Source organism: Pleurodeles waltl, chromosome 2_1 (genome assembly GCF_031143425.1).
Source record: "Pleurodeles waltl isolate 20211129_DDA chromosome 2_1, aPleWal1.hap1.20221129, whole genome shotgun sequence".
Classification (NCBI taxonomy): Eukaryota; Metazoa; Chordata; class Amphibia; order Caudata; family Salamandridae; genus Pleurodeles; species Pleurodeles waltl.
In genome coordinates, this window is record NC_090438.1 from 179,207,156 (window position 1) to 179,219,473 (window position 12,318).

General features: G+C 42.1%; 1 protein-coding gene across 1 annotated transcript in view; it reads right to left on the reverse strand.

Annotated features, from left to right (window-relative positions):
* The window catches only part of MCTS1 (MCTS1 re-initiation and release factor), a 70,751-nt gene that overhangs the window by 53,007 nt on the left and 5,426 nt on the right, over positions 1-12,318 (reverse strand). The window contains exons 2-3 of the mRNA XM_069212046.1: positions 1,062-1,214; positions 764-861 (exon numbers count right to left, since the gene is read on the reverse strand). Of these exons, the coding sequence (XP_069068147.1) occupies positions 764-861; positions 1,062-1,214 (251 nt within the window). The remainder of the gene's footprint in view (positions 1-763; positions 862-1,061; positions 1,215-12,318) is intronic.

Below are 12,318 nucleotides of genomic sequence, written 5' to 3' on the forward strand. Positions count from 1 at the left end.
CAGGCTGCAATGGCAGACCTGCAGACACATTTCGCATGGGCTCCCGGGGTTGGCATAATACATGCTGCAGCCCATTGGGAACCTTTGGTGCCCCAATGGCCTGGGTACCATATACTAGGGACTTATATGGGTGCACCAGTATGCCAATTGTGGGGTGTAACAAGTTAGGGACAACCAAATCCAGTGGGAGAGAAAACAGTTACTGGGGGTCATGGTCAGCAGGATCCCAGTAAACAGTCAAAACATACTGACATCAGGCAAAATGTGGGGGTAAGACATGCCAAAAAGAGGGTACTTTCCTACAAACACTGTGCATTGCAATTTTGCAGGATTTGATAATTTGCCACTAGAAATAAGATTGAAGAACTACAGCACTGGATTTGGGTCCATAAAACAAAGATACAAAAAATGAATAGGCAGGTTTTTGAATTCCATGGAAAAAATATAATTTAAAGGGAGGCGCACACTATGCCAAAGATAAAAGTGCAGAAGGCCACCTACAAACGATGTGTGTGTCACCTCAAAGGTTTAAATTGGATTTTGTACACGTGTGTATATCTTCAGATGTAAATTTAGACATACAAACACACACACAGTCAGATTAAAACATTTCAAGCCAACACTGTAAACCGAAAAATGTATTTTCTGTAGAAACAGAGCCTTAACCATGCACAGTCACTATTATCCACTTCTCCTTAGGATTACAGCTCAACCTCTTATGTTCTTATCCTTAAATACATTCCCCCAGGCCAACAAAACTTACATTTGTGAAGTAATCTCAGCGTTGGATAAAACGGCCCTTCCCTTTGTCTGAAGAAAAGCAACTCTCCATTTACTGTTAATATCTCAATATGCTCATGACTGAAAAAATGCAAGAGACAAAGAAATAAAATGTAAATTATATTTGTTTATACTTTATTACACAGACAAGTACAAATAGGCTACAAGTCAAGAATGGAACGTCAATGTTTATTATTCGGAAATCTTAGATAGACAATTCAAGTTACTACTAACAAGCATGCGTAAGATTAGCGGCAACAGATGACGCAAACAGAACTTACCATCTTACTATTTTAACAGGGTCCTTCTTTGGCATAATTTGGTTAAGCCATGGGTCAATTCCTTTAAACTGATCTATAAGTTGATTCTTTATGCCCTTTATGACTGACGTTTTCAACTGAATGCAGTTGGATACATTTTCCTTTTCATCAAATCTGCAAAATAAAAATATAAAAAAAAACCTTGACAACATAAAATCAATGGCCATATAGCTGTATTCATCTGTGGTTAATATTTGTTTTTGTACACAGTCTGTGTCCCATGGTAACAAGATTTGATAGCACACCCCAGCTCACCACCTTTACGTAAAGTCCGCATGGATTGCTAGCAAGCAACACTGCGATGAACTCACTCCCAGGGTGAATTATTCCTTCCTGTCTTCATTCTGTTGTAAACATAAATTCTGTTTCCACTAATTATCAATCTTATCCATACCAAGAATAAGGCAACACCTCTGTTCCTATATCGAAAAGATGGTGGATAAACAAATTCATGATTTTGGTGGCTGTAGATGGCATGCAGAATTGCGCAAAGGAGAAAGACCAGAATCTAGTGCCTAATCACTGAGTTTCAGGGGTCATTTGTAAAACTTCGATTTTAATAGAGATTCCATGTAAAAACGTAATCAGACATTCACTGTATGATAAGAGATGGACAACACTAGACACATCCACGCCTTTTGAATAAGGCTACAAAAATGCTGGGTGTCGCTCACTTGGGCCCCAACTGTCTCATGTAAATGGTAATAAAAGGCAGTGAAACGGTGGTACCCTTACATGAGTTCAATGTTAACAGACACATGGTCACAGAGGCAACGCGTATTTGCAATGAAGCCTGTTATTTTTTTCCATCATCAGACTAAGTAATTTAATGCTGCCTCAAATAATTTATAAAGTAGTTCCTGGTTCTATACTTTACGATCCTTTCTCGAACAGATTTGCTAAACAGAAAAACTATTTACTCCTAAATTAAAAAGGGAACTTCTATGTGTGCTGCAGGGAATAAGTCCTCTAGGTGAGGGAAACTTGTAATCAGTAATATTGTAAAGCATATCCTTCCCAAGTGTTTAAGGAAAAAAAAGACACCAATTATTGAACTTCAGCCATTTGCCATCTTCTGCATCTGTAATGTGATTAGTGGAATCATGTTTACTAAAGACCGACAAAAAAGTGGCAATAGGTCTGGGCATGCTGGGTCATATATGGACGCTCATAATTCATATATAGATATAGAATGCATACATGCATAATGTGAAATGCAAAGACACAAGCCCCAGATTTCAGGCATAGCATTGTTTATAAAAAAAAGCTACTTGAATAATCAGGTTTAAGAAGGGGTGTTCACCAAATGGTTTGTAATGGCACATGTCTGATCCCCAAAGTGCATTATGGTTACATATATCTTAAGGGAACAAACTATGAGCCCTCAATGGATTGTGATTTATTTAACTTCTGCTACATTTGCTCATCTTTTGCTGCCTATGCGATTTCAATTGTGAATGTATCCAAAGAAGATTATGAATCTGGAGGTGAGCCAGTCTTATTCGACTCCAATCTAGAGCCCGGACCTTACTCAGACTTTTGCCTGAAGCCTTTAGGGATGCTGACCTATTTCGAAGCATACCGATTTTCTGCATATATGCTACTGGTCTTTATGGCAACTGATTTTTGCACTTAATGCTAATTCTATAGGTCCGATTATAATGCACTATAACTGATATTGAAACTAGTCATATTTTTGCCTTTCACAATATCCTTAAAATTATTTAATAAACATACGTTTATATTTTGCTACTGGCACCAGAGCTCTTAATTTATGAAATTCAAATTATTTCACTTGTATTTTAATGCCGTTAGGGACACATTACCTCATATGTTCTTGAGGTTCAACACCTTCCTCGATCCAGTGTAGGCATTTTTTTTTTTTTAAACAATCTGTTGGAAATAGCCCTTTTTGCAGGGTTATCACCCAACTTTTTGCCTTTCTCCTCCTATTTTTCCTGACCATCTTTTTGTTGGCTTTAGGACTCAGAGCACTTTACCACTGCTAACCAGTGCTTAACTGCATGTGCTTCTCTCCTACAACATGGGAACATTGGTGTATCCACAATTGGCCTGTTTAATTTGCGTTCAAGTCCCTCGTAGAGTGGTATACCCATAAACTGATGCTTCTAGTGGGCCTGCAGCACGGATTGTGCCACACACTTAAGTAGCCTGTAAACATGCCTGCTGCTGCAGAGCCCGTGTGTACAGTCTCACTGCGACACTGACTTGGTATGTAAAACCTCTTGCTAAGCCTTAAACTCCCCTTTTCTTACGTATAATTCACCCCTAAAGCAGGACCTCGGTATCCCATAGGTCAGGGTGCCATGTAAGCAAAAGGCAAGACATATACTTTTAAGTTTCGTGTCCTGGTAATCAAATACTCCCCAAGTCGTTTTTCATTACTATGAGGCATGCCCCTCTCATACGCCAGTATTGGGAATTTTTGTAATACTTTTTAATTGTAATTCCTGATCTGACAGAAGTAGCTGTATCATGTTTAGTACAATTGGAATGGTAATAATTAATTTTCTTTACTGGTAAAGTCAGATTTGTTATTACTATTTTAGAAATGCCACCTTTAGAAAGTGGGCATTTCTCTGCACTTACTGCCCTGTGTGTCCACAGCCTGTCTCCAATACACCTATCACTTGGGCTAGGTGACAGCTACACTTGCGCATTCCCTTTAAACACCCACAACACAGGATAGTCAGACACATCTGCATTCATCTGTATACTGATGGGTCTTCCTGGGGAGGAGGTTGGGAAGGGTTCACACTTACACCTCAAAGTGAGGTAACCAGAGTCCAAACAAAGGGGCTGATTAACGCCCACTGAGTCTGGTAAAGAGACTGACCTGAAAGGGGGACCTGGGCATTTTACCAGAACTCTCTGAAATCACCCTCCCACATCAAAGGCACATTTTAGTATAAATACTGGGTCCCTGACTCACTAAAGACAGTACACTTTTGGACTCAAGAAAACGCTGCTGGAGTAAAGATTGCTGTGAGCCAGGATTGCCACTCTGACAGGATTAACTGCTCTCAGGAACTGCTGCCCTGCTGATCTCTGCCCAGTAGCCCAAGACTCGTTCTCCAAACCGAGAGTGACTGAGTAGCTTCTGTTATTCTTTGCCGCTCGCTACCTTCCGCCAACCCGAGTGGCATTGCCAAACTTCACTGCTTGCATCTGTGAAACGCCCGGATGAGCCTCTGCCACTCATCGCTTCAGTCAACCTGCACAGCCTTGCCCAACTTTGCTGTCCTCTTGGGGAGCTGCGCACGGCCCTCAGGACAGTACCCGAGACCATAAATCATTGTGGAGCTGTGCAGAGGAGTCCCCTGCCCCACCCCTTGGATTTCTGCATTGCCGCAACAACCTTGCTTAATTTTTTAGTCTACACAGCAAATATTCCACTATATATCAACTGGACCTGTACCGTGCTGGTCTTAAAATTAACCAGGTAACAAACTATTTTTTCTCCATCCTTGCGGGGTCTTTTTTGTGGTGTACCCCCTGCGGTTATTGTGTGTGCGTGTTTTGCACAAGTACTTTCCACATTGCCTTCCAAGTTAAGTCTGATCTGCGCCAAGCTTCCAGAGAGGGAGCACTGGCGAATTTATGTTGTGTCATTGATTTGCCCCGACTAGGAATGTCCCCTCAGGGACATCAAAGTAGGACCTGGGGGACCTACTGTCCATGTAGGTCCCTACTTGGGTAGGGTGCATACCTCTGCCAACTAGAGACTCAATGCAAACACCATTTAAATAAAATAGCATCAACAGACTGAGGTCCCGAGGGTCGATGGCCACCAGGAGTCATCCTAGGCTGAGATGGATGTTTCCAGGATGAGGATCAAGGTCTTGTTGTGCTTGAGCTAGCTATCCTTCATCCAGGCTGCGACGGCTTCCATCCTGTTGTGGAAAATCTTTTTGGCAGTAGGGGGGTTTTCAGACAATGAGATTTTCAGCTGGGTATCGTCGGCATAGGAGATGATGTTCAGCTCATGGTCATAACACATGTGGAGAGTTTAGGGAGAAAAAAATAACTCTAGGAGGAACACAGCCGTACTAGTCTCCCTATTTATAGAACCAAAAATCACACAAAGAAGTACGGGGTTCACTTATCGCTGGGGAGCTGCTAACAGGAGATGTGCTTTATCCCCCTGCCGCTCTTGGTCCTTACTAGGTGAATAAGAATTGCTAAATGCTGTGGAGAGTCAGATGTCGATGGAGGGGGAAGTTTCCTTTACAGACTAGGTGGTCTCACACACTATATAGTGTCTTGCTTCATCATATGACCAACTAGCCACACCCAGGTAGGACAGTACCACCTGGGTGGACTCAACCTCACTGTTAAAAGAACAGGAGGGAGTGCGTAAATTTGTTCTGATCTGGAAAGATGTGGGATCCAGCTAACCTAGGGTATAGTTAAAAACACCTAAACAGTCACCTGTGTGAAAGTACACTTTTACTAGTGGTGTCTGTTGGTGTGGTTAAAAACAAAAAAAATGGGACACCTCCGTGAGAACAAGGACTCACTGGGCCACCTATCTAAAAGTCGGTTGCCAACATGTTTCTGCCCTCTGTGATGTGCCAAGGTAGGTCTTCAGGGATCCAAGGCCCTGACGAATTCCCAAGTCTCAAATTAGAAAAGGAGAACCTACTCCAAAGAGTTGGAGAGAAAGGAAAATGGGCCTACCTTAAGCAAGGAAATACCTTGTGGAGGCCTAAGGAAAATAAAACAAGTTAAACGATTGGTTTTTGAAACACAACACTGCACAGCAAACCACACGCAAACGTGACATAGAAAGTGATCATGCACTGTATACATGTCAGAAACAAACCTAAAACTGAAGGGAAGGGAGAAAATCTTACCCTATCCCTGAAGGCTATTAGCCACAGGTATCCAGGAGGGGGAGTGTCCCCTTATTGTCAAACACTAAGGATAAGAATAAGGATTAAATACAATGAAAAAAAATGAAGGGGGTCCATACATATGGAGGCATGACTCAGAAACCGGCGAGTGCCCAGCCGTGACCTGCACATTACGGTGAGCACGTTGCTTAAAGGTAGATACCAGTAGGCGCAGAACCTATGCCTCGGGGGCTAAACAATAGATAGAGTGAGGGCGCAAGCATTGCGACCTGTTGGTGGTCAGATGGGGAGGTAAAGCAGAAGGGATGCACACATTATAGTTACATCAGGAAAAAGGAGGCCGGGAAGTACAATTTAAGGGGAAAGACAGGATTGTTTAATATAGGTTTATTTGAAGGCTATAAGTGAACCCCGTACTTCTTTGTGTGATTTGTGGATATATATATATATATATATATATATATTTTAGATATAGAGTGTTCTCCCTAAACTCTCCACATTTGTTATGATAGTTGAGCAGCTGTATAGTTGCAAGAGTTTTTCTGGTGAGCAATTTCGCCCCCAACATCCCCAGGCCCACACGTTCACACTAATGATTTTTAGATAAAGTAGCTTTACTCCATTACTTCCCTCCAGCTTCTTCAGCAACATGGCAGAGGGACTTGCCTTCAATGACGAAGAAGTGACAGCAATCTTGTCAGCCCACTCACTTCTTGGTGAGACTGCCCTATCTAAAAGCCTGTCTCAGTTAGGGGACTGGGATACACTAAGAGTTAAAACAAACACACATTAAAACCATCCTTCATGGGGCCGTCTTGACTAAGTATCTCCGTAGTAAGCCTAATGGGCTTATAGTCTCTAATGAACCTCAAATATTCTTAGAAGACCTTGAATTTAGGAAAGACTGGGCATTAATAGCATGGAAATGCACACGGGACTGGCTCATTCTTATCATAAAAACGGCAACTAGGCTCTCTGAGGCACTACTAATACAGATAAAATGAGTGAGAATAATCTGAAGTCAGGCTTGAGTATCCTCTCTTTTAAAAAGAAACTAGAGCAGATTAATAAGAACATGAATGAGCACAAGGAATACCTTACTCAACAGAAAATCTCAAAATTCCAAAAAGATCTAAATCTGGTTTCTCAGGAGAAAGTGTGTCCCTACACTAAACCAGATTACGTGGCCAAGACTAGTAATATGTCTGACACCTCATCTGGCAGTAACACCAGCTCAGACAATGATAGTGAATCATCAGGTAACACACGACAACGTCGAGGAAGGTGGAATTATGCACCACTGATGCCCCCCTATTCAAGTCCAGGTGTCCATATTTCACGGGATCCTCAAACTGTTTTTACTGCGAACTCTAATCCTGTACCGCATGTTGAACACTTCAACAATCATTTCCCAGTTGATTCATCTAGTGAACCTACCTGCCGCACTGTACATCTAACAGGGAAGTTCTTGTCCTGGAATGTGGCTGGCATTAAAAGTAAATTAGCGGACTCTGAATGGGGGGGCTTATGTTGAAACCTTTTGCATTTGTATGTTTCAGGAAATGGGCACGGAAAGTGTGTACAGGCAAGGGTTTTGTTCTTATATAAAAAATGCTATGCAATCTCCCATAGGTAGGGCAATAGCGGGATTATGCACCTGGGTTAAAACGACTGAGGTGGGTGAAGTAAAGGAGGTTTTTGTAGATTCCCCTGATATTCTGGCAATAGCAGTACTGCCAAACTCAGGCACTCCAGTCTTATGTATTAATATCTACAACAGACCAGGCCCTTCTAATCATCGGTCTGCTACTATAGATCTCCTGCACAATCTTATTTTAGATTTTCGTGCCAAATATCGTATTATTATTGCAGGCGACCTCAATGTGCAAATTGAATTTAACTCCGCCTTTACTGAGGCAACACAGATTGAAGATGAAGTGTGGAATATTCCCCCTCTTCCAACCAAGCCAGCGTCATCTACTGTTTGTAGTAGGGCGTCGCAGATAATAGATCTTACAGTAATACATAGTCTTTGCCTTGGCAATGGTCGGTTTCCAGCTGATACTCCCGCCAGATCAACTTTTTTTAGGGGGTTCATATAGCAGTACTCTGGATTATGTTATTTTTTATTTAAGGGTTTGGCATTCCATAATAGATGTGAAGGTGGGCCCACAGTATACCAGTGATCATGCGCCTTTACAAATTGTTTATGATAGAACTCTTATCAGGAGCTGTGTCTTTTTTGGTTTCCAATGCTCACGGAGCCCTGAAGCAGTCCAGCAACAGGCATGCTTGTGAGATGGGTTTCGTTCCAGAAGTCCAACATGTTAAGGGACAAACTGCGTGCCCTAGTGTCCAGACACCAGCTTTTTGACGATCATTCTGTATTAACCTCACTGGAAGTTATGTCCTCTCACGTGGACCTCTTTGCGGCCCTTAAGGAGCTGTTTACCAAAACTGTTATGAATCGAAGAAATTCCTCCTCTCTATCTAGCAGCAAGTGGTTTGACAAGAGGTGCCGAGAGGCCAAGAGTTTCTTGACCGAAGCGTTAAGATCTAAGGATCGGGAAGCTATTATGAGAGCAAGAAGAACTTATGTCTCCACATGAAAGATGTGCAAACTCGAGCATGAGGAGAGACTATGGGGCGAACTGGCCGAGGCGGCGAGGACCCATGATGCTAAACTTTTCTGGCTTCTGGTCACGCGTAGAGACTCAAATCTCTCATCCGTCCCAGAATGCCATATTGCCACTGACATCTGGTTAACTCACTTTAGGGAGCTGTATGGCTCCACACCTGATTCTGTTGTCATCAGCTCTGGAGAGATATCGTCACTTTGTTCATTGGCGATATCTCTGCCTCCTTTCACTTTAAAAGAAACTGAGTTGGCAATTCTTGCCCAAAAATCAGGGAAGGCTCCTGGGCCGGATGGTATTCCCTCAGATTTCTATAAATCAGTTTTGACCAAATGGACTCGGTATATAATTAGGATATTGAATATTGCCTTGTCCACTAGGTCTTACCCTGATTCTTGGAAGGAGGCAATAATTGTGCCCATTTACAAGAAAGGCGAGAAAAATCTTCCAGAGAACTATAGACCTATCAGCTTACTAGACAATCTGCAAAAAATATTCTGCTATCAGCTGTTAAGTAGGCTGAAGCATACGATAGAGAAAAATCAGGCACTAAGTCACCTCCAAGCAGGGTTCAGAGACAAGGTCAGTACTATCGACCAGGTTTTCCAGTTCACTACCATAAAGTGGAAGACCGTAGATGTGGACTCAGGCCACCTTTTTGTGGCATTTGTTGATTTGAAATCAGCTTTTGACCTTGTCCCGCGTCCCAAACTGTGGGAAGTCATGAGTAAAGCAGGAGTCCCCAGCTCCATGCTTAATATAATCAAAGATCTTTACTCTGGCAATTGCGCCAAAGTACGATGGGGTCTGGCAGGTGATCTAACTTCAGCATTTCCCACTGTTCGCAGTGTGAGACAGGGTTGTGTCCTTCACCCACCCTGTTTCTCTTATTTATCAACGCATGTATTCCCTACCTCTTGGATTGTTCTAGTGATGCCCCTAGTATGGGAGGGCAGAAGTTCCCATGTCTTTTATTCGCTGATGATACTTTTGCTACTTTCCCGAACAGCCATGGGCCTTTCAAGTTTGCTTGCAAGGTTCGTGGAGTTCTGTAAGGATCATGGCCTGGAAATTAATTCATTAAAAATGAAGTATATGGTGTTTGGAGACAAAAAGCAGAAAATGAAGAGACCTGTTTATTTAGAAGGTGCCTTACTGGAAAGAGTGGGCACTTTTGATTACTTAGGTGTAAAATTAGAAGATTCACACCACTGGCATGCCCATCTCCCAAATAAATAAATATGCCTGAAGCAAAGGGCGGGTGGCATTGCGAGATTTGCAACCAGATCCCCCAGGTTTGCCTTGACTCCTGCTCTTGAAATATATAAATCACAAGCCGGGGGGAGGGGGTGGGGGCTTTGTATGGTGCTGAGTTATGGCGTCACTGCAATTTGGAGAATCTGGCTAGGGCAGAAAATCAGTTTTTAAAGATGTTGTTAAAAGTTCCTTCAAGTACCCCATCTTTGCCTATCCAAATGGCTTTAAATCTTTTTCCAATCAACCAGATTGCTGCTTTAAGGCTACTATTGTTCTGGATCCGGCTATGGTCATCAGACGCTCTCATTTCATTTAGATGTGGGCTGCCCAATCTGGTGGGCACTAACCTCAACACTAAAAATCAAGTGGTGTGCCTATGTTGAACGGTCCTTATTTCATCTTGGCCTGGGGTCTTACTGGAAGGATCCCTCTTCTATTCCCAAAAATGCTGCTCAGACATTGAAGGACACTTTTTGGCTCAAAGTCCAAACTGTTCAATTGGTTGAAGTTGTGCCCTCTTCCATGACTGATCGTATTCTGCAATTCAAATGCCATTGTGAGTTTGAGCCCTTTATGCATGCAGTACTCTCTCCAATTGCGCGTGCTCTTTTTATTAGATTCAGATTAGGGTCTCTTCCCCTGTGTTCTTTAACTTATAAATGGCCCAATTCCACCAACAAGTCTAAGTTATGCCCGATGGGCTGTAAGAATGAAGAGTCTGATCTTCATGTCCTTTTTCAATGTCATGCATATGACAAACAGAGGGCTTTTTGGATTATTCCCCTATGCAAACAAATGGGTTTTAGGAACTGTTTATTTGCTGAGAGTGTATTTAAATCTGATCCATCTGTACATATAGTTTACCCTGTGGCAAAAAATTATGAACCAATATGGCGTTTTAGATTAGCGATTTTAAAGAATAAGACTTGGCAGTAGTTCTTAAAAGCATGTATTATAGTGCATATTTGTTGTATTTAAGTGTAAGTATTAGCTTGATGCTTTAGTCAGGAGTGGATGTTTCTCAAGTATTATATTTATGGAGAAAGATTTTTTTTTTTTTACACTTTTGTCTTACCTTGTTTTTAACATTTCTCTTTTTAGAGTTTGATATTTATCTTATTGGTACTCTTCTTATAATCTTTTTTTTGGATTATGTACTGCACTTTTTTGGTATGTTTTTACCTAAATAAAGTAAAGTGATGATGATGATGAACCCCGTACTTCTTTGTGTGATGTTCAGCTCATGGTCCCAGACTATGGATGTGAGCAGGGCCATGTAGATGTTGAATAGTGTGGCGCTCAGGGAGGAGCCCTGTGGAACTCCGCAGCTGATCTACGTAGGTTCTGACTATCTGTGTTCCGACAGACAGGAAAGAGCGTATCCACTGTAGGGTTTTTCCGCGGGTATCGGCTGCGTGGAGCCTGGAGCAGCGGGTGAGGTGTGAAGCCGTGTCTAAGGCGGCCGATAGATCCAGCAGGACGAGGGTTGTTGTATGGCCATGGTAGAGAATCGAGCAGATGTCATCTGTGGTGGCAAGGAGGGCAGCCTCCGTGTTGTGATTGCTAAGGTAACTGTGTGAGTCCAACACACTACACATTTTCATGTGTTGAAGAGGAAACCTCTGCTAGATGAGCTAGGGCCCTATGATCTAGAGTGCTAGTAGACTAATGGTGAAGAAGAAGTGCAAACCCCATCTGGCACTGACCACTTGCATAGTTCCCTTTATTAAAATTCATAGTGACTAGGGGTTGCTCAAAATCGAGTGTAAATTACCAATCTTGCTCCAAAGTGGAGGAGACAGCGGGTAGGTAAATTGTGTCCTGTGGCTAGGAGTACGAGACCGTTTAGTCATGATACCTGCCTTTTAGAAAAATATAATTTGGATCCTATTTAAATCAGTCACTCATGACGAAACATAGTACAAGAACCCAGTCCAACTGTGGTGTAATCTGAAACAAATTGTTCTCTTTTTTTACCAACAGAGATTTGGTTCAGTACTGGCATGGTTATGACACTACTAAATATAAATACTAAATATATCTGCATTTACAGACAGGATTGTTTAATATAGGTTTATTTGAAGGCTAGTAGAGAATGCAGAAACCTACCAGTCTTAAATACCAAATCCTTCCTCATTTGTTAACACAAAATAGTTCCAGGCAGGATATTACCTCAGTATGTGGTACCACATAAAAACACTATGTTTTCATCAAAATTGTTAAACAATTGCATGCCGATACTTCCTACAACTTACCCTTCAGTCTGAAGCAGAAGAGTTAGACTTGCTTTTCACCAATGGATCTTGAAATCCAGTGTGTCAGTGCTGTAATAAGGTGCATAACGCTGCTAAGTGCAACGGAAACCATCAATGATGAATCATAATCTACTCTGGCACAAATTGAGCACCCTAAAAGCCCATTCATAGATAAAAGTTGAGGGACCCTGTG